Source organism: Melospiza melodia, chromosome 5, assembly GCF_035770615.1.
Source record: "Melospiza melodia melodia isolate bMelMel2 chromosome 5, bMelMel2.pri, whole genome shotgun sequence".
Classification (NCBI taxonomy): domain Eukaryota; kingdom Metazoa; phylum Chordata; class Aves; order Passeriformes; family Passerellidae; genus Melospiza; species Melospiza melodia.
The window spans coordinates 84084387-84109596 of record NC_086198.1 but is presented as its reverse complement, the minus strand read 5'-3'; the positions used below and the strand labels follow the sequence as shown (position 1 = coordinate 84109596).

The window sequence follows — 25210 nt, the reverse complement described above, 5'->3', positions numbered from 1 at the left end:
GACATGCATAAATATCTAAACTAAATTTTTCTGCTCAAATCAGTAAATAGAATTATCACACTAAGACTTAAACAGAATGTCACCATAAAGATGGAAATCTATTTTCATCCTAAAACCTGGAGTACTCTGAATACATAAAATATTAGGTATGTTCATTGTATCATTTTTCAAAACCACAGTAAAGAATATTATTAATAATAATATTAATGGTTTAATTACCTTATTCGTTACAACTGAAAATAAGAAAATAGGTTTTTTTCAATTTACAACTACTTCAAAATTATTTTTGTGCCAAGGGTCATACCCACAGTTGCATCAGTGCATCTCATTACAGAAGAAGCCCATACAGAAGTATGCAAGAGCACCTCCCAGGCTTTAGGCAGAACTTCAGTGAGATGTGTGTATCTGCTCCCCTGAACGGGGGACTTTCCCTCATTAGGTTTATGGAAAGAACATATGCTAAAACCTGGGTGCCGTTTTCACTTTTACATGCCCAGGTTATGTTGCTTCTTGCAAGTGTGAACTTTTATGGAAAAAAAAATACAGATGACGGGAGACATATGTGCACATTTTGCTACTGTTTTTTCCCGAGTTAGGACATACTTATTTCCGAGACACGGGTCGTTGGTTTGCTGGTCACAGAGCGGTCCCGTCCATCCGCCTTCGCACTCACAGGAGAAGCCTGACTGGCTGGTAGCATGGCATGTGCCATGCACACAAACTTTCTTATGGCAAGGCTCACAACCTGGCAGAATTCCCACTTGCAGGGGCACATTTCTGAAGTCCTGGAGTTCACTGTTGATATACAGATTCCGGATGCAGCCATGGAAGCTGGTGCCATTCTGCCCTGGCGACTGGCGCAAAGCTGCTATGTTGTTTTTCACAGGCATGCCTAGGAAATTAATAATAGCAAATAACCAGTGTAATAATCTCACCATTTTCTATACTGTTTTCTCCCATTTTTAAAACACTTTTAAAAGAATGCTTCTTCTAAATTAATTATTCCTAGCTTTTCAAACTAGAACCACAAACAATAATCTAGTTTTTGGAAATTGTCCTTGTTGTCAAGCATTTGTGTAAACCAGCTCCAAACCTGTAAATCTTTTAAGTCATGCTTAAGAGATGAATACAAGACTTCACCAGAAAGGAAGCTCAGACCTGTGAACAAGTCAGCTTTGCCCAGTTTTTCCCTAGTGCATTTAAGTCTAGGATAGCACACAGTTTCTGAATCCCAGAAAAACAAAGGTTGTTGAAATTTAGCAGCTGATATGTCATTTTTTTGTGAGCTAAGATACTCAAATCCAGAAGAATTTAGTAGGATCAGCTCATCAAAATGGAGCTAGCATACACATTTCAAATGTGAGCTTTTGTTATGGAAAATTTCTTGGAAAGGATAGTTTAACAGGTTGAGGTTCCAAAACCAAAAATACTTTTGTTTAGCATGTATTAAAGACAGATTAATAAAATAAAACTAAAAGCCATTCCTAGTTTGCCCGTACAGCCTAAAACAATCAATAATAAAAATAATTCAACATCTAACTACTATGTGTTTACACTTTTAGATAATGCAAATGTCCCCACTGTTGACCATTTTCAGAGTAATTCCTCTGTTACATTCTATGGTTATAGGTGCAATTAGAGCAGTAGATGTGATACACTTATTCTGTTATAATAATTAAAGAATAATTCTGAATAATTCAAGAATAATTCAGAAGGAACATTATTATCAAATGTTTTCTTGTAAACATGAAGTTCTTCTAGTCCTTTTGTTTTCTTTTAACTTATTGCCAACATATTAGCCTATAGCAGATACCTCTTAAGAGAGTGCTTTCTAATAATGAATACCTCAATGCCCAAGTGAGTCCTGAGATTCACAAGTAAAGGAAATCAAAGTACACTGAGCATAAAAAAGATCTGTTTACCTGAAAATAAATATTCTTATTAGCTGCATAGGTTTATTCCTAGACAAAATCAACAATTTTCATTCTGGTACTTGAATAATGACAAGAAAGCAGCAATGTTCTGCATAGCTGCTCCTTAACCATGTAAACTGATACTTTTAATAACTTTCTATATTACTATGAACAGTTAAAGAGAGTTCATGCAGTAACCTAATGAAGTAGACCTGCCTTTCATTTAGAGGTTATTGTAATTTCATTTGTGCTAGGCTTCAGTGATCATAGAAATGAACAATATGGTATCCATACTGTTGAAGAGCCTAATCCTCTTTGATCTTATCAATCAGTTAAGTAAGTGTATGGGGTTTGTGTGGCCAGGCTTCTCCAAGAAGCTGCCAGAAGTGTCCACCCTGTCCAAGAGAGCCAATGCCAGCTGTGTCCAGGATGGACCTGTCAAGTCTGCCTAGGCCAAGCCAATCAGCTATGTGATAACATATCTATAAAGGAAAAAACCCAAAAGAGTAATTGTGTAGGTGTGACCAGAGAGCAGTGGGAATATTTGAGGAGCAGCTCTGCAGCCACTGAGGTCAGCAAAGCAGGATGGGGAGGAGTTGTCCAGGCACTGGAGCTGAGATTCCCCTGCAGCCCATGGTGAGACAGCTGTGCCCCTGCAGCCCATGGACATTCCCAGGGGAGCAGAGGTCCACCTGCAGCCCACGGACGAGACCATGCTGGAGCAGGTGGATGCTCGAGAGAAGAATGTGTCTCCATGGGAAGCCTGTGCTGGAGCAGGCTCCTGGCAGGATCTGTGAGAGAGGAGCCCCCACTGGAGCAGGTTTTCCTTGGACTTGTGACCCTGTGGGGGACCCATGCTGGAGCAGCCTGTTCCTGAAGAACTGCATCCCATGGGAACCAAGGGACCCATGCAGGAGCAGTTTGTAAAGAGCTGCCTCCCATGGGAGGGACCTCAGCTGCAAGAGGGGAAGGACTCTTTTCTCTGAGGAGGATGCAATGGCAGAAACAAAGTGTGATGTACAGACCATAACCCATATGTGCCTGCACTGCTTGTAGGAAGGAGATGGAGAACTGGGGGGAAAGAAGTTAAGCCTGAGAAGGAAGGGTGGGGGGAAGGTGTCTTAAAAAAATGTTTTACCTCCCCTTATCCTACTGTGATTTGGACTGGTAATACATGAAATTCATTTCTTCAAGTTGAGTCTGTTTTGCCACATCAGTAATCGGTGAGGGCTCTTTCCCCATCTGCATCTCAACTTATGAGCTTTCACTGCATTTTCTCTCCCCTGTCCAGTTGAGGAGGGGGGTGATAGAGTGGCTTTGGTGGGCACCTGGCACCCAGGCAGGGTCAAACTGTAAAATAGGCTTTGAACTATCATATTAAAGGACTCAGGCTGCAAACAATAATGAGTTTCCATCTCCTCACATCTACTTGCCATATTCTCAAACCACGGACAGGGCAGAGTCATCAAGGCCCCTTCACCCTGTTGTCTCCCTTGAAAGCCACACTCAGCTAATGCTCATAGAAAATGCTTGAAGTATCTCAGCAGAATAGATGCGCTGAAGTTACTTTTTGTAAAAATAAAAGGTGTACAAAACTAAGTACACCAATGCAATGCTAAACTAGATGTTATATTTAAAAGTGTCAGGCAACTTAGATGTGATTTCTGGGAACCATATAAGCACATATGTTTGATACCAGGCAATAGGTGGTATATCACACATGATTCAGAAGTTTTTTGTCTATTTTCTCTAATAAGGGAGACATTTGATTCAGAATTTTTTTCACACATGATTCAGAAGTTTTTTGTCTATATTCTCTAATAAGGGAGACATTTGGAAACACAATGAAAACATATGCTCAAGCTTTCAGCCTATACACTTTTGCTTTTTCTAGCAAGATACCAAATGTCAGAAGGCCAAAGTGTGTGTAAAACCTGCTTATATTCTTTAGAAATATTTCTTAGATAATTTTTGTATAAAGATTCTTTACCAGTTAGGAAAGAACTGACATAGAAACAATACAGACAAATATTTCAGATCTATTTTTGGCAATGTAAGAGAGTAGTTCCCACCCCCTTTTAAGCTTTTGGACGCTGAACCTGACTACAGGTAAATTACTGCTCATGGAGGCAAATGGTAGGAATCTCTCTTAAATAACAGTCACACAGTAAAACTGTCGAAACAAGTATCTAATTCTAGAAGCTGCCAGAACAGAGCAGGCACAAATGAGAAGCAGCTGATACTCTACCTGTCTCAGAAATAGGGACATCCATGAAAGAAGGTGCCACTCTCAACTAGTAAAATATGCTCTAATTTCTGAGAGAAGAATGTGAAGTATCAGTGATGTCTGTGACTCCTTTGAAGAATTTTTGAGAAGAAACAGATTGTCCCTTAAGAATTCTTACAAAAGCCATGCACTTTCAATATGATTTACTGAAATTTGTTACAGAAAGACTGAAAAATAACAAGCACGTGTATTCTGACCACACACTCCATACACTTGGAAAAGGCAAAAAACCCTCAAAAGGTATAAATCAATTAGCTCAGTTTTGGTAAAAAAAATGTTAAATTACCCCTTTTAAACCAAGCTATATATTGTGACCCAAGAGTAACATTAAAAAAAAAAAAAAGGAAGGAAGGCAGAGAGAGAGGGAATGAGTGAATGAGAGCAGACATTGTACAAGGGCTTGCTGTTAAGTCTGAATTTCAGCCTGCCAACTGAGGTGATGCTTATCAGAAATGCCATTTTAGCAGGAAAGTGGTAAGAGTAAGTGTAAGCTACATGATGATTTAGGTGTCAAACTAAGACTTTGGCAAAGATAAAAATACTGCATAAAAACCTAGTGAGAATTTAAGTTCTTAACTGATGAAAATGTGTAATCAAATTCCCTAAAAAAAATCTAGATATAGTTGGATAAGAAAAAAATTATTGAATCTCAAAAAGATGGGTGATATAAAGTTAAAAGAGTGAAAAATACCTGTCTTGAGAATTTTAAAAAATCATAAACAGATAAATTTGATAAAGAAGAGGAAAGATTAAGATCTGAATGTCAACCCACTGGGTTTTTTTCCTTTATTTTGTTACAATGTGCTTCTATGATTGGTTTTTATTATTTTTTGGATCAACATTTTCTACGACAGCAGACTAATTGTCTGTTTGGAGCCTGAATGTGAAAAATTATAATAGAATAAACACGGAACCTCCCTAAGGAACATGCACTAGAATGCAGAAGACTGCTGCACTTATGTATCAAACCACTAAGAGAAAAGATTATTTCCAAAAGTTATTCTTCCAATACTTGAAGATGACAATGCAGATTAGTATGATTCTCTGAATGGAGGCACAGATCTGTAGGGTGAAGAAGCAAGGAAGAGAACCAAATGTCACAAATCAGCATTGCAGTGGTAACAACGCGCCCAGAATAAATGTTTACAGTTGTCAGTCTGGCCTCATTTCATCAAAAGGTGCTTATAACAGAGAGGATGTTTATTGTTCTAATAATCTATTGCATTAAACTCAGCTTTCAATTAGTACAATTAGCCTCAGCAGTCATTAAACAAACTGATGTTGATAACACAAGTAAGCAAGCACACACTGTCCTATCAGAGTCTAGGATCCCCTTTCCAAATGTGGCACAGGACACTGCGTAAACAGAGATGATACACAGGAGAAAATGCAAGGTGCATTTTTGGAGGGCAATCCACGTTTGAAGGCATCAGTACATCGAACAAATGCACTACTGATGGCACAGTTTTTTGCAAGGAGGCAAGATGCTTAAGTCTAAAAAGTTATTTTCAGATATAAAAGAAATCAGCAAAATGAAAATGAAAGTCGATTTTTTTTAACAGAAAGAACGGATCAGAAGGAAACTCCTTACATGCCTGTTGTAAGAGTATAAGCTTAAAATAATTAGAACATGAAAATCTGTAGCTTTTAAAAAGTATTTAAAAAACCATGCCAAACCTCTGAACTTTTAAGAACTTTGACTTGCTACCAATTTACGAGGCTCTAAGTGTTGGCTGAATTTTCTGACTTTTACCTAGATTACACAGGTCCAAAGAAATCCAGCATGAACTGCTAGCTAAAACAAAGTGTTTGAACTCACAGGTCTACAGAGTAACTGGCATCAAATGATCAAATTTTTTCAAATATTTTAGCTGCTCAAGTTAAACAAACAATTAAACAAACAATTTTTTTTTTTTTCAAAACAAACAAAACCTAAGCCCTGACACATACAGTGAGGCAACTGTCTGGGCACATTCTTACCTAGTGTCCTATCTCTTATCAGCCCTAAGCAGTAAGATCTCCAGACATAAATTATATTTCATGTCTTTACACACTGCTATCATTTCCAGCAGATATCAGTACAGGGAAACAGGAATGTAAAATGAGCAGAACAGAATGCTACCATTCTACACATTCTGAATAGGCATCACTAAATCTTCATGCAGCTAAGCAAAGCTGAGCACACTTCTTCAGTATAATAAAAGGCTAAATAACAGCAGAAATTTACAAAATTTTACAGTCATAAAAAATAAACATAATTATAGAAAAGGAACCAGTGTAGTTTCACAACATATTATTTCTTAAAATTGAAGCTATTGACATTAACTGACAAAGTTTCATCTTAAGGAGTTATGTCAATGAATGACTCTCTTTAGGAAACACAAGCATGTGTTTCTTAAAACATGTTACCACAGTAAATTGTCTATAATACCTCTAGTAAGAAGCAATAAAATCCTCTTACCTCCTACATACAGCGGAGAATCAAAGCTCAGAGTGGATTGCTTGGACAAGTTGGTAATTATCTTGGGGCTTCCTCCATCAATGGATAAAGATAGAACCTGATCCATAGCTAGCAGCTCCACAATGTGGAAATTTCCATCATTAATTGTTTCCACGCTGCAAAATAAACATTAATAATAAACAGTTGATGGTCAGGTTATAACAGTTTTTTACCTTTTCCCCTTTAAGAGTCAATAAAGTTTCAGAACAGAACTTCTGTAGGAGTGCACTCCCCTGAAAACTACATTTTAAGCAAAGACATGCACATATGCTTAAAAGCCAATACAATACAATACAATACATCCCTTCTTCTGGACTAATGATGACAGGGCTGGAATTCCTTTTCTGTGAAGACAGGCCGAGGGATTTGGAGTTGTTCAGCTTGGAGAAGAGAATACTCTGGGAAGACCTTATAGCAGCTTTTGAACATTGAAAGGGGGCTTGTAAGAAATATGGAGAGGGACTTTCTACCAGGCCCTGCAGTAACAGGACACAACCCAACTGTTTTAAACTGAGAGAGGGTATATATAGATCAGATAGAGTCTATTAAATAAAAAAAAGTGATATAAAAAAAATTCTTTAATATGAGGGTGGGTTAACATGAAACACTGGGACAAGTTGCCAGAGAATCTGTAGACCTGTTATTGGAAATGCTCAGGATCAGGTTGGATGGGGCATTGTACAACTTAATCTAGTGGAAACTGTAACTGCCCAACTGTAACAAAGAAGATGGAACTAGGTGATTGTTTAAGGTCCCCTCCAACCTAAACCATTATGTGATTCTAATGTTACCTAAAGATCATATTTGCATTCAAGTCTGTGTGTATCCTACATTTTGCAGAGTATTGGGTTTACATATCTTGCAAATATGAAGGTGATACATAAATCTATTTCATGGAATATGGAACTGCATCTAGCTTTAGTCCTGCCAGACAAAATCATATCATTGGTTCAGACAGTTCCACTAACACTTGCAATAAAGTTATTTGTTATCTTTATTATGCATGGTTACTTAAGTGTGTTCAGCTTCTGGCTAGTACAGTGAATATGAATGTTGTAATGTTTTTTCTCTCATCTACATATACCATTTCCTTCTGCTTACTAACAAGATATTAACTCACTAGTAGGAGAATGCCTGAAAGTTTTCAAGGTGAAAATGCTTGCTTCAAGCATGGTGCTTACCCTGCTTAAAGATGAGCTTAGTCATGCTGCTGGACACAAAAAAAAACTGCTGGTGCTTATCAGCCTCAATATCTACATAGCAAGTGCTTAAGTGCAGAAACTACTCTGCACTTGAACACTGCCTAAATACATCAGAGAAGGAAGAATATCATTACTCAGTTCTGAGACTGAATATATCATTGTACTTGCACAACTTGTAGTCCATTTTCCATTGCAGAAACAGAGCTGAATATGTGCATGCAAGGTGTGAGCTGCAGTCCAGAGACCAGACATTAAAAGCATTCCCATGAAAGCCTTTATTTGTTTCAGGGCACCATCAAATAAGTGTGCTTAATCCTTTGAAAAAAGTTATTTAAATGAACCAATTGTATGATAGCCTGAAATGGACAGTCACACAGTCAATTAGCTCTTCTCATTGAGAAAGCAGGATAGCTGAAAGGGATTAAGTTCCTAAATCTCAAGACAAAAATCAAGCAAATTACCTTAAAACATCCTTAGTGATGTTTTAATTAAGCTAACTGCTTTTGTCCTGGAACAGATCAGCAGCACACTTGGTCATTCACAGCTGTGACACATTAAATAGCTTCTTAGCCATTTATTACCAACTCTGTGAACAGCCTTTGCTCACTGTGGATCGAAGATCTGCATGGTAGCATGCATGCTTTACATAAACCCAGCTCTATTTGAGAGTGAAATACATGACAGAGCAGACACTGGCACAATAAACACTTCATGGGAGCTGCCAGGAGGGGGACTGCCAGTTTCCATGGGGGGAAAGGAAACGGCCAGGGTTTATCATTCCTGAGGAGAAAGACTTATTCAAAGTATCAAGAGGTTTGTTTGATCTGATCAAGCAATATAAAAGATGCTGAGATTAAGTTACTTAACACATTTCAATGAATCCAGCCAAAAAAATGTGCTACAAAATCAAAGTTCATATAACTTCTTGACTTAAGGAAGCAAGAAACCCTGATACAATGTTCTTGTTTCAAGGAAACTTATTTTACAACTTCTAAACCTTTCACTCAATAGTATTTAGAAGAGTAAGAGCAACACAAAGTATGCATTTTTAGAGCAAGGGGTAGTTCCAGGGATATACAAACCATAGTGTGTAAAGGGAATGTGTCTCTGATAAGACTGATTATCAAAAACCTCTGGTTTAAACTGTTTCACTGGTAAAAATTTACTGCAGAAAGAGAAGCCCTCCTAGGTAAGGATGGTTTAAATTGAAGAGGAAATAAACTCAAGGCACATTTGCAACATTTCCTGCCAATGCACTTACATTACTTCTAGCCCATTTCCCATTGGAGATATGAGAGCTGAATGCATAGAACGTAATGAAAAGCTGTAAGAAGAACTGATTTAAGGCTTCTGGTACTCTGTAGAAGAATAATGATCTGGGAATAAATAGTCCCACATTTCCAATAAATATATGATGAAAACTAGTTTACAGAATGAAAGTTTTTTTTTTTTTGTTTTTTTTTTTTTTTTTTTTTTTTATGTAAAAAACGGTTAACATTTAAAAATGGATGCCCAGACAGAATAAAACACAAGTGGATCAAATTTTTCCAAATAACCATCTCCAATGAATGAATATTATTTATTGGTCTTGGCAGTGTCACAATCTCATTTCTCAGATTGACTGATGACTCCTTTTGGGATGCAGGCTCCTCCTGCAGTCAGTTCCCATGAACTGGGAGGATAGGAGGGAAGCAAAAGGGAGGGACTAGAAGGAAGGACTGGAAACATTCCAGGAGACAGCTTTAATAAGTAACAAAAGTACAGAAAGACAACATGCAATGAATGGATAAAAAGAAGATAAAGACCTTAAAAAGGGCAGGAGATATCAAAAAGATTCTGGGAGGGTAAAACAGTAAGAACTGGAAATAATGAAGGGATTTGAGTAAACTGTGTAAAAGTTTCTGTGCTACAACATACTCCTTTCTAGAACCTGAAATAGACATTAAACAGACACAGTTTGTAGAGCTATCACTAGGTGCACATACATACCTATACACAAATGTGGAAATGTATATGTGGCTTCCAAAACAGAATGATGAAATCACAGACTCATTTAGGTTGGAAAAGACCTCTAAGATCATCAAGTCCAGCAACTAAACCAGCACTGCCAGGTCCAGCACCAAACAATGTCCCTAAGTGCCTCATCTACACTTCTGTTGAATATCTCCATGAATGGTGACTACACCCCTTCCCTGGGCAGTCTGTTCCAATGCTTAACAACCATTTACGTGATGAAATTTTCCCTAATATCCAATCTAACCCTTCCCTGGTGCAACTTAAGGCTTTTGCCTCTTGTCCTATTGCTTGTTATTTGTGAGACGACTCTGATCCTCACCTAGCTAGAATATTTCAGAAAATTATAAAAAGAGATAAGATTTGCCCTCAGCCTTGTCTGAGCAGCAGAAAACTTCACTACAGTTGGACTATCCCATGACAGCTTTCAAATATCTCAGAAACTCACCATCATGCTTATCAGAAATGAAATGTAGGTTAACAACAATAACAGAAACTAAAAATAACTGAAAGTATCCTGTGTACCTGCTTCACTAAACAACTGTGTCACCCTGTAAGGTTTCACTACATTTCCTGTCCCTTTTTTCACTACACTTACATTCTTCATTTGTCACATAATTCAAAAGAGACCAACTATGTAAAGGAGATGCTTCTCATTATTTTGAAACAGTAACCTAATTGGGGCTCTTTGTTAATTAGTCACTTTGTTATTAACTCCTTCCATGTTTACATTTGTTTGGGTTTTTTTCTGTGTGAGTACTGGTTTTCAATCTTTCTAGATTAATCTTTATAGATGACTATAATGGACAAGTGTGAATTACCAGTATTTATTACATTTCAATAATGCTAGAGAAAGCTCAAATTTATGGGAAGGACATATATGTGTTGAAAGAGAAGAAGTATTCTAAATAGATTATAGAAATGGGAGCCAAAATAACTTGGAACTACATATGACCGTTATTCCTATTGCTTCTTATTCTCAGACAGATTGAAAAAAAATCAACAAAAAAAGTTAAACTCCTGAGAAAAAATAATCTAAATTTCTTGTGTAGCCCTAACCCAGACAGAAAATAAAAATATTATTTTGAATAGGAGTATAATAATTTATAAAAATAATTTGTTTTCACTGAAATGTCCCTAACAGAATGCAGAACAGTGTCACTGTTACAAACTCTAGAAGCAAATATACCTATATATAATTTTACAATAAAAGTTGTAAATAGAGTGAAAAGAACATTCAAGGAAAACTGATTTAATACTTCCCCTTTACTTCTGAATGTATTTTTAGCACCAAGAGGGAAGTCAAGGCCAGGAAGTGATGACTCTTGTCTTTCTGCTCACTCTTGCAATGACTGTTTGCTAATTCCTGTGACGTTATACAATACCTCCCAAAAAATTCAGGTGGTAATTTTTCAGAGAGACAGAGAAATATGATTTAAAAAAAAAACCCTCAAAAATTATGCTACTGAAGCAGCTGTAGATTCTTTCTCTTTATTACTTTGGAAGCAAAAGCCATTTATTTTTCAAAGGTAGTACCTTTTTTCAGAAATCCAGTTTTTAGCTTTCTCTTCACTTGCCAGGGAAAAATCCCACATTATATGACTGCCTAACAGAGAAGAGAAGCTTCTATTTAATTTCTGCTTATACATTGTAGTTTTTAATTTTACTCAGTACACTAGGAAATTATTTGGCAGTTACAACTAAGAAAAAACTCCACTGCTACATGTGAGCTTTACAAATGTAAATAAATAAATATTATACTGAAAGCTAACTCTTATTCTGTTTTAATGCATCAAATAATATACTAGTTGCCTGACATATCTGCATTAGAATTACTTGCCAACCAAATCACATCTTCTGGCAAGAAGTTTTAAGTGTCTGACAACACATTAATTTGCATTTATTTCCTTTAACCATGTATTAAAAAATGTGACTTTGATACAAGTAATGAATGTAGGTTTTTTTCAGTTACAAATGTGTTTTATCCAGGTTCACCTGTAAATAGCAGAGGCTGGATATGATCCTGTGTCATAGCTGACCCTCACTCTACCCCGGTACAGTTCCACTGCTATATGATCTTTATCGCCTTTGTACAGCAGGATCCCACTGTCTTCATCTGTGGCAATCTAGTTAAAAGACAGAAATATTTAGAAACCACAAGAATTAGGTATTTAATCAAAATGAGGTATGAAGTGAATCTCTGAATTTACTGCCATAGTCTGTTACTTCATCATAAAATTATTTTTTGAAGGACAACCTGTTTCTGTTGCTATAAAAAGCCCATCTACTTCAATGTGAATATAGAGTTATTGCATTAACTCTTCTAAATTTTTAGCTCAAACTGTGAAAAGCTCTTTAAGTGAGCCAATGACAACTTTGGGTCATTTTCCACATCATGGAAAGTCATTTACTCTCTTTTCCAGAAAAGAGAATCCACAAGACGAGCGAACTTACCTGTAGAGTGATATTGGTTTGGGGGCGTATCTTAGCTGAAGGGATTTGCAGATACGATTCTTTGTTGATGAAGTTTATACTGATGAGCTTTTCACATTTCTCACCCTGGTATCCTGATAAACACTGACAGATGGGTTCACTTTCTTTTATGATACACTGGGCTCCATTTTGACATTCGTAATTATCACAAGGGCTGGTGCGAGGTAGAACCATTGGTGGTGAAAACTCACAAAACAAGCCACTAAATGAAAACAGAAAACAATCAGTATTTCCAAGAAAAAGCAACTGTGACAGAAGACATCCATGTTTGCACTGCCTTCAGATCTTTCTCACCTGTACCCTTCTGGGCAAATGCAGGTGTATCCATTAACGGCGTCCGTGCACTGCGCTCCATTTTTACATTTGTTGTCTTGGCAGTCGTCAAAGTCAATGTCACAATGCTCACCTACATATCCAGGTGTGCAATCACATCTGTAAAACAGCAAATCAGATAGCACAGTGCCTTTTAATGACCCACTGTGATTATAAAAAAGTTAAGGAACTACTGTATTGTTTAAAAATCAAGGGAAAAAAGGCATTCCCAATACTTTGTGTGCAAAGACTTTATAGCCTCATCATACTATTAGATGGGGAATCTACATATGTGATAAATACAGGTTTGCTAGTTAAAATGTTTACACACCTGCCATTATATTGAAGAATTGTGTGCAAATCTAGAGAGCCCTCATGAATAACTTAGGCAGGTTTTAGAATTTATGAGCAACACAGAATGTTACAGGATGTTATTCATGGCTGCAAACACTAAACCTAATCAATATGCTTTAAACCAAGACAAATAATCCGAAGCTGCCACTGATGGTTATTTTATTTGTCAACTGAACAGCTATGAACAGACCAATGGTCCATTTATGCAGTTTAAAGGGTTATGCATAATTCTTTTACTCCTAATGTTCCACCAGTCTGATTTACTAAAAATAGTTCCATGAACTAACAGAAGTCTCAAAACCCATCATCTGTCCTCCCTGAAGTCCCACTGGTCTAGAAACAGCCCATCCTCAAGAGAGTATGTAATGATTTTTGATTTTTTGTTGGTTTGGATATTTTTTTCCATGTGAAACTTATTGCTAATGCTAGTGGCATTCCTTCAGGGAATTCTCATATATAGGATTGAGAGAATTCTCATAACTCTGTCGAAAATTAATGGAAAATATTACAAATTCATGCATCCATATGATATTTTTAAAATTAAAATGCAATTAATTGATTTCATTAGATCTTGTGATTCCCTCCTCAGTGTCATTTCTTTTACTATCTAAAATTTTCTCTAAGCTGGCAAAAGTGATTTCAAATAGCCATGTAAGTTTAAATTTAGCACTTCAATCAAATATGTTTCATTTTTTATTCAACAACAGGTATAAACAAGACAAGATAAAAAGAATATAAAGCAACATATCAAAAGTCTGACTGAGATACATCTTGAAGTATACTGCATGTGCTATTTTCTGATTTAAAAGTAACAGGAAAGAATAATGAACTGGAGAGTAAAGTATTCGACACTAAACTAGGTTTATTGAAGTGACAGGAAAAAACAAACATAATGCACTACAACAGAAACCAAACAATTTTTCTATTTTCCAGTTTGAAACTATCAACTTAATTTCACATTCAACTGAATATTTAATATTTTTATGCTATATTTTAAATAAAATGTCATCCACAAGTATTGGGAATGACAATCTGATTTTAGCACAAAAGCATGCTGTGCATAAAACAGGCTCTTCTGAGAACGATTTAAATCTGCAGGTTTCCTGTATTTATTAACCTAAAGCCTATTAAAACAACTTTAAATTGTTACATACTAATTAATCATGATAAGGATATGGTGTAATTAAAGATTAGCTTTCCTGGGGAGGGACTTCTTTACTTTGTACTTTTCAGTGTGCCTTCCTAATAACCTCTTTCACAATTACTTCTCTAAAAGCAATATAATTATTCCACTTCAATTAAATGCAATTATTTTCCTACTGCTCAAACTCCTATAAGGGTTTTTGTATAAAGCATCATAAAGGCTGCCTGTGTTTCTATTTAAAATCTGGTAGGAATTAGACCTTTTAAAGATCAGTGAAATTCAGTAAAACATACTTAAGATAATAATGCAGGTCTACATGAAAATAATGGCCTGTTCTGCCATAAGGTTTAATAATAATCATAATTAGTACTTTGAGAATAGAATTAGCTTCCACTTAAACAGAAAGAAAGGAAGCTAAGCAGGATACAAAAATACAAACTTCGATCCAGTCAGACTCTATTAACATTTCAGACTCACTTGTATCCTTTGGGTGTTAAGATACACTTTGAATCATGCTGGCAAGGATTCAGGTTTTGGGCACAGAAATCTAATTTCTCCTCACAGAGTTCACCTGAAATACAATGTATGTTGTCAATTCAGTGAAATTATCACAGTGACCTGAAAATACAAATGAACAGAATTTTAAAAGCAATTCCTTTCCTAACACTAAAATATGCATACTTCTTTACATAGCAATAAATACCTTTATGATAAATATTAATATATAAATATATGGTTATACAGAAATAACAAAAATAAATAATAATATACCTGGTAAATAATTTATAAACAGTATCAAGTTCAATCATCTATATATGAATATAAATGGTAATTTTGTAATTCTTTTTTCTTTTACAATATTTATTTAGCTCTGCTATATAGCAACACTAGTGATTGAAGTCACTAGAACAAAAAAGCCATCAATATGCTTCTCTTTTACTTATTACTAAGCACATAACACACAGATATATCCAGATTTGCACTATCACTATAAGTAGTCTATTACCTGAAAAAAAACTGTTAATATCACTGCATGTCAATACAATTCCAATTATCCAAAAATGAAAACTTGTTTTCTACTTTTCCTTAAATATGACTCTCCATTTTTTGCATTTGTTAATGTACCATATTATCTATAATCTGTTCTGTGAAAAGAAAAGAAAAAAAACTATGTAAAATGTCTATCCTTCCCTGCTAATAGAGGCAGTGGCTCTAGTTTCCAAAATGGGCTTATAATCCAAAAAGTTTTTTAATATGGTTTTTTTTTATTTGCAACTTTATTAAAAAGAAACACAGGTTTGTACACAGATCAACAATATCTTGTTCCCTGACTAACTTATCAGATGATGCCATGGATTGTACACTTGCTAAGCTTGTAATCACTGTTTTTTAAGGTAGGTATACTTATTCCAGCATCCATATGAAGAATATATGTGTAATATATAGGTATAAATCCTGTGCCTGCTGAATATAGGGACTGACAAGTCCATCAGACTCTGAAACCATGGAAGCAGCAGGGTTGTCCCTGTCCTTTATTCCCTTCCAGTAATAACACATGCTCTGGCAAGCAAAGAGAAGTAGAACTGTACATTACAGTGACAGTGACAAACAGAAGAGCAGAAGAAATGAGGGAATGATCAGACACTTTCACTGCTCAAACTGCACTTGCCTTCAAAGAGGTGATATTTGGTATCGCTCAGTTTTACTGAGCTGAGCATGGCAGTGGCTTGTAGTGCAGTGGACAAATAAACCAAAAAAGAGCTGAGAAACAGTCTATATTAAACCAAGGATAGAGAAAAAGGAAAATTGAAGCAGGAGCAAAGACATATACCAAGTGCAATAAGACATGAGACCTCTACATCTTCAAAAATGAGAGGACAAGCAAAAAACCAGCTAGACAAGTATTTTGCAGCCATTCAAAAGACCCAGACTGGGTCTATACGAAGATTAAAAAAAAAAAAAAGTAAATAAATAAATGAATAAATAAATACCACATTCTCTATTTGCAAGTAGTGTGTTTTCTCTACAAACCAAAGGTTGGAAAGGTTTAGGATAACATAAGAGAATAGCCCTCTTGAACAGGTCACTTAATAGCCTCAGGAAAACTGTCAGTAACAACATGACTTAGTCAATACATGTAGGAAATTGAATGGAGATCAAATGCAGGCCACTGAAGATGACAAATACAAAGGGTTATAATTCTACCCTCAAAGCCTCTTCAAGCTCTCAATAGAATTATTAGTCTGGAAATGTGCAATTGTTATGACTAGGTCAGTGCACAAAGAATCCTGAAATACCAGGGATTGTTTTCATCCCACGATATATTAAACAAAACCCAGATCCCTTTCTCTTTTCAAAGGGTTTTGTTCAAACAAACTCATATATATATATAGGTCTTCAATGCTGTTCTTCACATAGCATTTAGTCAACTTGTAATAGCTGAAATCTGTTCAAAGAGCAGCAGTGATTAAGAGTGAGACGTAAGTATGGGAACAGTGAGTTCAGATTTTAAGGATCATGGGAGTAGAATAAGCAAAAATTTCTGTTGTTTTAACCTAGTTTGTTCACATTCCCATAGTTTAGATACACACCAATAAAAATATCTTATTATGGCATATATTGTATATTAAATTACATGCAGAACTGAAAAATACATGACACCCCAACTACAAGTAATAAAAAATGTGGTTGTACAGTATTAACTTGTATAAAAAGCACCTCTAAATATTCCCAAGATTATTAAATCTGACAGCATATCAGAGAGCTTCTGAAAGTGACACATTGAGCCTATCTCCCAAGCAGGGCTGGAGTTTGCTGTCTCTTCTACATTCACAGCAATGAATGTAAAAGAAGACCAAACTACCTAGAAAATGCAATTTAGGAGTGGCATAGTAGGAACAAGCATTCTTACCATTCCTGTCAAATTTATTGAACTGATTTTGCTACAGGACATTGATCTGGCTTAGATCATCATTGGCACAGATATCTGAAATAACTTGAGTGGCAAATAGTTTTACTCAATAATAACTAAGCCTGTACGTTTTTGTAAATCCTTCCCCAGGTAAAATACAGGATTAAGATAAAATACAGGATTTCTTGGAGTACACTGCATTTTAGTATTCATAGGTTGCTGGCCCTTATATCTTCAGAACGATACTGAAAGCGGAATCACCTCATGAGGAGTGCTCAGGGGCACTTGAAATCTCCTTATTTCCTACTCTTGGCTGTGAATCCTACGTAATGATTGGGCATTTCAGTTTTAAACAGGTTTACCTTTTTGAAAAATGTCCACTTCAAATTATAAAATCACTGTTACACTACCAGGCACACTGCAGCCAAATGGTTTGCAAACATCATCAAACATCACCAGGCATTTTTGAGACTATGGTCAGAGTTTGATCTGAGTACTATGTAGAAGAGCACATAGAAGCAGAACTTTTTGTGCTGGGACAGCAGAAAAGCAAGGAAACTTGTCTCTTGCATTTGCACACTGCATGCACAGTGAATCATATCCTTGGAGTTTTAGTTAAATAGTCAGTAGCAAATAGAAAACAGGATGGTGGCCATGTAGCAGAAGACTCATGTAAAAAACTACTATGACCATAAAAGTCAGCTTTACTTACAGTACAACCTTTAGGTATTAAAAAAAAATTAGCACTAATAGCAGACTCGTACCTCGTACACAGGATCAGTAAAGAAAATATCAAGATGTAATAAAATATGTACATCAGATACTTAATTTCTGAATGAAGATTTAGATACCAGAATAACAAGACAAGGTAACCCAAATTCAAGGTCTTCTACAGCTAACAGTTAATAACTGCTAATATTAATAAATGCTAATAGATCTTTTTCTGAATGGAGAATTCTCATGGCCAAAATAAAACTGTTTCTGAAAAAGTTAATAAAAATGTATGTAAATTATGGGATATGGAATATAAACCACTGAAGAATATAGTTTCATGGTAAAGAAACCTCTCCTTCAGCATACTGAACAACCATTGTGTTATTCAGAATTTAAACGAGACAAGTAGTAGTTTCAGTAGAATTTAATGAGATGTAGTTAATTTTGTTGAAAGGAAAAGATAGTGATTAAAGTGAAACATTCATTGGACAAAAAACCACAGTTTTACAAAGTTAGGTTCCTTGGCTTTACTGGAAGGATTTCTTGATTTGAGAAACATAATACAAGGTTTAAAGAGCATACTTCAAAATAATCAGAAAAGGCTGAGGAAAAAAGTCTCAATTCAAGAAATTGACACCAATCTGTGAGGACATTAGTTTATTCATCTAATAATACTGTAACTGAGGCTTCTGTAAGAGCTTGGCTAAGTAATTATATTTTTAAAAGATTGGAACATTTCTGTATGTAGGAGAATAAGGAACAGACTAGTTTGTTTAAAAGTAAGTAGTGGATAAAGTGTCAAAAAACCTGTGAAAAGCTTCCAAAGTTTAATTAGAGTGAGCAATAACCCTTTTCACAAGACATCTGGCTTAATTAATCTAAGGAAGTCTGAGTTCTGGTATAGAGTAGCATTGAAACCAGTGGAATTATGAACGAACACGACCCTCCAAGCTCAAGACAAATATTTACTGAGACTTTGCATAGAGTATGATGCAGACTCAAACAGTCAGACAACACTATGAAATACTGATATATACTGATGATACTTTATATAGGTAACCAAAGCTGTATGTTTGCTAGATTCACAGGTCAGTTTGTGTTTCTTCTGTGTGTTAATTCACTCTTATGAGTTGATAAGATAATAAATCACTAAAAACTTCATCACAGAATGCCAGGCTTATCCCTCAAGGATCATCTCCTGGAAAAAGCAGAAGAGACACAATGTTCTAGCACCCTTTCTAGCTGAATCCTGAAAGGGTCTGTTGGGAAATCCACCACTATCCTGAAAAGATTATTCCAATGGCACCATGTCCTGACAGTAAAAATTTCCCTCTTTTTTAATTCTAACTGGTATCTCCCCAGGAGTGCCTTGTACCCATTACTCCTCCTCTTTTCCCTGTGATTCCTTGTGAAAACGGGAGTCTCCATTTTCCTTGCAGCCACCCTTTTTAATACTGGAACAGGGTGATAAAGTCTCCCCAAGTCTTCTTTTCTCAAGGCTGACTAGACCCTTAACTCTGGATTTTCCATTTTATAGATATGTACTAGAACAAATAATGAGTAAAAAGGCAATGAAGTGAAAAAGGATTTACATCTTTGTTTTTTTGAATAATTGGTAAATAAATTTAAGATAAAGGAATGTCAGCCACTACATTTCTGAATGAAGAGGACAGCTCTAACAAAAATGGACATGGGCTTCTTAATGTAATAGCACATTGCTAATTACAGTCAAGTTTATAAAGAAACAAGTTTAAAATGACCCTTATTAGCAAAGCTGAGTTTGATATTAAAAACAAAAAACAACCAAAAACCCCCTCCCCAAAAAAACTAGACAGAGAATCCAAAAGTGACAGTAGTCATTTTTAATTATCAAAACATAGGTTTTTCCTAGATTATTCCCTCTTCCAAAGTCAAAACTGCCAATACCTACCACAGAATAGAACAGAAGGAATTTAAGTGTGTGCTTATATATCCATTTCATCTTCTGAGCTTAGTTAAGCTATACTGTGAGTCAACATCTGCAGTGTTTATGTTTTATCAATTAGGTATCACTGTCTGACTCTGTGACTGGAGGTCTGTTTAACACTGTGACTCAAACAGCCAATAGACTGCAGCAGGGGTTGGAAAATGACTGTGCCATTTAAGAAACTATATATAGAAAATTGCTGCATTTTTATTGTCTTTAGCTTGACGTGCAGTATACAACATGAATTATTTCAGACCTTTTATTCAGAAATATTTATTTTATTCAGAAAATACAAATAAAAATATTGACTATATGAGGGATAAAATTTCTTAGAATTAACAAAAGTTCTCAGTTTATAACCATAAATCTGAACATTTTTTTGAATTCAATTTTAGAGTCAAATTGCTGGACTGTTCCCATCTTTCAGCATTGCATAAGTATTTTTAGCTGTCTCCCATGCTTGTGGATCTCAGTATAAGATAAGGCTCAGTTTAATTTAGTTAAACAGATTCATTTTTTTTATGTTCACTGTTAACAGCAAAAAACCAGTAACTTTTAGGCAGGTAAGCTTTAAGACAATTAATGTAAACAGAAGGGTGGATCATAGACTAGAATGAGTCAAGGCAGTGATTAAACCAGAAGCAGGTAGCTCAGCTTGCCACAAATATCATGTAAATTTCCCCTTTATGCAAATGTAGTAAAATTATTTCAATACTTGAGCTTTTAATATAGAATGGTAATTTAAAGTTTATTAAGCTAGATGAAATAGAAAATTTTATGAGTGATAAAAAGCAAGAATAACAAATGCATCTCTTTTTTCTAAGAATCCATAACACATGCAGTTCTTACAAGGGTGAGAATTATTATTTAATTTGATGGAATTATTGAAATTTTTATCAAGTTTGATATTACATGATTTGCATTTGATTACTTGCTTGCTTAAATTTCAGGAAGGTACTTATCTGATTACCAAGTGAATTCGAAGTACTAATGCAACCCCTTTATTGCAGTGGCAAGAAGGTTGTGTCTAAGGCTTGCATAAACTGAGATAATTACTTGAAATGATCTCTTTTTTCCCCCTAATACTGTCACAATTCAAAAGATGTCTTGCATGATAAAACTGACTGATCCTCCAGGCACCTTGTAGACTATCAATAACTTCCATGTTCAGCTGATAAGCTAATATAAACATGTATCACATACACATCTGCTTAGTCTTGGAGCCAAACTTAGTTCACATCCCCTGGACGTTTGATAATTTGTTTGTGAGGAGTTTGTTCTTTCTATTATCAATAATTTTAATATGTTACAGTTCACACTTGATAATAAACAAGAAAAACAGCAGGCTATTTTTGCTGTCCAGATGAGTAGTAATAAAATGCAAATACAGCAACATGTCTAAATGGAAGACAGTTTAAGCATAGAAAACCTGTGGCTGGAATAATTTTCTGAAAATGTCTCATACTCTGCCCCAGTTACAGAGAAAATTTACACCATGAGTTTAAGTTACAGGAATTATTAATCAGATATCTAAATTAATCAACATAGATGTTATTAGGCAACTTAGATTATATAACTGCAATGCTGCTCAACATGTAATTTCATGGATAATGAACATATTTTTATTACGATATATAATATAATATATTGCTTCAGGAACTGAAAATATATTTATCAAATTAATGGCAAGTATACCAAAATATTCATTTGCTTTTAAACTAAACATGCATCTTTATAAATATGCTGCCATTGATTATGGTAGGTCTCAGATTGTATATCTGATCAGATTGCAGAGAAGATGATTTATCTCTGTTAGTGTGTGATAGGTGCTAAGCAGAAACCTAAATAATATTAAAAATCAAACACCCAGTTAGTGTTATAAATCTCTTCAATATTACCTTTTTTCTACCATAGCCCCAGATTAATATAGTCATTTCAGTTTCTTTAGATATTTACAGCAAATAAGAAGCCACAGAAATGAGGAGCAAGATGATTGCCATTTGATACTCCAGAATATTTTCTAGTAACACAATCTATTGAAAATATTAAAACAGAACAGTGCTGTAAGACAGAGAATACATTAGCATGTGGAACCAAGGGACGGCTTTAAGGTGAGAAGAATAAGGATTTCAGAACACAATAATGTAAGTTTTTTTCAGTCCTATATCAATGTCTGCACAAGTTTTAAATACATCTGAAAAAAAGACATTGAATGCAGTATTAAAGCACTCCTGCGCAGTGATCTGCATCTTTGACAACATTCTTTTGACATGTATTCACAGCAACAGCCAAGTGCCTAATTTCAGCATTTGCAGTGAGCTTTCTAAGTTCTATCTATATACAATTTGGTCATTTGTAATAACTGAAATCCATGCACCTTTAAGAAAAGGAAAGTGAGAAACCAAGGTAAGTGAAAATAGGTTTAAAAGACAACTGACCTTTTTCCACTTCATTCAGATTAGCAGCTTGCAGTGACAAAGACAGAAGAGACAAGAGACTTTTTACATTGTAATACAACAGCATAGCACATTAAGCTAATGCACAACTATAGCAGCAGAGAGGTTGATATAGCAAACAAAGCAAGCTTCAAAGTCTCACCTCCAGCAGAACAAAACAAACAGAAAGGTAAGAAGTACATGCCACCAGTGGTGTAAGAGAGGTTTTACTTCTGGATCAGTTAGTTCTGTGATCTAATGACTGACGACAATGAGCAAGAGAAATGATTATCTGTAATCTATAGAATGTACATACAATGACCCGAAGTTTACTAGACTGGGGTTCAAATAAAGGAGATGGTAATGTTAAGAGAATATCAAGATTAAAGAGTGCAGGACATAGTGAAGTATTTTAAATGTTTTATTTCTCCAGGTTCCATCAGAAACCCTGAATATCTGTTGATTCCATTTGCTTACTGTTGTGCCACAGTTACAGTCTGTGATCTTAAGAAAGCTCATATTATAGTGCAAATACCGTTCTTTGTCTTTCCACCTGTAACTGTGGTGGTTGCTGTAAAACTTAACTGAGGCAGAGCAAAACAGATTCCTGATTCTTATGCAACAACAAAATAAGCTTTCTAATTGCTTGTTTTTAAGACAACACAATATAGTTGAGAAGTGTTGATTTTCACGGGATTGTTAGGAAAGTCAAAAAGAGGCTGTTAGGTTTTACACTGCAACATTCTTTACAGTTCATTTTGGATTCTAACAAACCCTCCACATAAAAATAAGGCTTTATAGAAGAACGATTTACATTTCATACCAGCACATTCAGCTGATTTCTTCCTTATACTGTGCTGCTGAAATGTAAAGCATATTTGCAGGTAATCATTCACCAAGGAAAATATTCTGGGCTGGTGCGATTCCAGGTTGAGCACATTTATGCTGTGACATGTTGAACAAGGACAACTGAGGGCATTGTCAACCTAATTAAAAGAGGACAGGACAAGCCTACAGTAATATTTTCCTAGTATATACACTGTGCCACTTAGAGGCACAGGGACTTTCTGAACTAGAGATCAATACCCCTGAATTTAAAAATCTTTATATATACTGAATATGAATATATAGCCTGTTTTCCTGATTATAAAGCTACTTTTGACCAGCTAATACACGAATTCCTTTAGTGAAAAATCCTTTCATAAAAAGCAAACATTAGAAATATGCATATCTTACTTTAACCTGTTAGAACAAATATCACAATCCAAATGTTTACAAAGTTCCCCATGAAAATTACTGTTACATACTTAACAGGGATTCTGTTATATATCATTCAGCTCAGGTTAAAGGCCTGAGAAAAATACAAGTTCTACAAATTATTTGATACCTCATACACACTTGAGGCAACTGCACAGTTACTTTATACTAAGAACATTACCCTTTTGAGATCCTGATGTGCCCGGACTTCTTTCAGTCTAATTCTTAATACTGAAGGTTATTTATTATGTAAGACCGTGGATGACAGATGTGAGGACCCCTTGGCTAGCTCAATGTTTCACATTTTCACCTTGTAACTAATTTAAAAAAGCACTTAAGGTCTCATGCATTGTGTCCTATTCTTAGATGCTTTGTATGATAGACAGTATATTGGAGAATTCTGTACTTTCCTCTTAGTAATGGAAAACCTAAATTTTTGCTACGATTAGTGCAAAATGAGTAGAGGCTCTAGTGATGCATTTAAAAGAAAAGCATCTTTTTTTAAAAAGTCTGATGAGCTATTATAAATTCTCAACATTTTTTAACTGGAGGCTTAAACTTACTGATTAGAAATAGATTGTTTTGATTTCTTTTAGAGCTGGTGAGAAGGCTCTCACCTACTCTCATGTCTTACTGACTTCAGTAGATATTATGAGTGGGCATTGTATCTATAAAACTCATTTTATGATTATGGTAAAATTATGCACAGATATGAAACAAATTTTAAAAATGCATTGTCTTGTATTATGACTAAAGAAGTACAACTGCAATACAAACATCTAAAATTTTATCAATGTTTATTCTCTCCTTTTTCCTCTATCCATAGAGGTATATAGAGAAATGCATTAATTTTTATTTCAACTGTAAATTAAAAATTTACATTTCATTTACAATAGTCCAAAAATGCAACAGGAACACTTAATCAAAGTTTTAGGCTAGGACATATAGGCAATCCTTTGTATCCACTTTATGGATATTAAATAAAAGCAGTCCTTCCCACGGCGTCCTGTGAATCCAACTACCTGACTCTAACAGTTAAAGGCACCCAAAGTAAGGCTGAAAATGTAGAAATGAGCAACACAGGTAAAAACACCTGCAAAGCTGCAGAGGAGGAATGCACTTGCAAGTGAACTATTTCCTATGTAATAGGTATATGAAACCTCTTAGCATGAAGCCACTGAAGAGCAATACTGGATTGATGTGACTTTGCTCTGCCCTCTTCCAGCCTACACAAGAGAAAACCTGACCCCATTCTTAAAGGAGATCACAACTGCTCCCAAGGGAGCTGAACTTGACTCACCTGTACCTGAAATATTAACTGCAGCACAACTGCTGTTTCTGCTTACTGAGGCTGTTACCTGTTGCTCCTTTCCAAGGTTTGAACTGTCAATTGCACTTAGGTATTAACGTATTGGTACTTGGCAAAACAGTATTTTCTCTTATGAGATTGTGTCTGTCCTTCCACATATGGATCATCCATGTATTGTTAAACAGATTTGTGGCTTTTGTATTGCTTTAGATATTGTAGCTTATCCTGCATAGGGGCATTTCTACCAAAAATTTACCCAGAATAAGTACTGGATGAATACCTCTATTAGAGTATGAAGTTGTATTTCTTATACTTCTGTTTTACCATCTTCACTCATTGTGCATTCCCAATATTTAAATACTGACTTTAAATTTGAATACCTGAAAACAGGGAAGCAATC

The 25210-nt window shown here is 35.4% G+C and overlaps 1 protein-coding gene across 7 annotated transcripts in view; it reads right to left on the bottom strand.

Moving 5' to 3' along the window:
• The window catches only part of SLIT2 (slit guidance ligand 2), a 256354-nt gene that overhangs the window by 5505 nt on the left and 225639 nt on the right, over positions 1–25210 (bottom strand). For 5 of the 7 annotated variants that reach the window (XM_063157710.1, XM_063157711.1, XM_063157708.1 and 2 more), the window contains 7 exons: positions 22248–22274; positions 14696–14789; positions 12703–12840; positions 12370–12610; positions 11911–12041; positions 6662–6816; positions 604–892 (listed from right to left, as the gene is read on the bottom strand). In XM_063157710.1, coding sequence (XP_063013780.1) covers positions 604–892; positions 6662–6816; positions 11911–12041; positions 12370–12610; positions 12703–12840; positions 14696–14789; positions 22248–22274 — 1075 coding nt within the window. The remainder of the gene's footprint in view (positions 1–603; positions 893–6661; positions 6817–11910; positions 12042–12369; positions 12611–12702; positions 12841–14695; positions 14790–22247; positions 22275–25210) is intronic. The other 2 variants (XM_063157706.1, XM_063157707.1) reach the window with 1 other exon arrangement.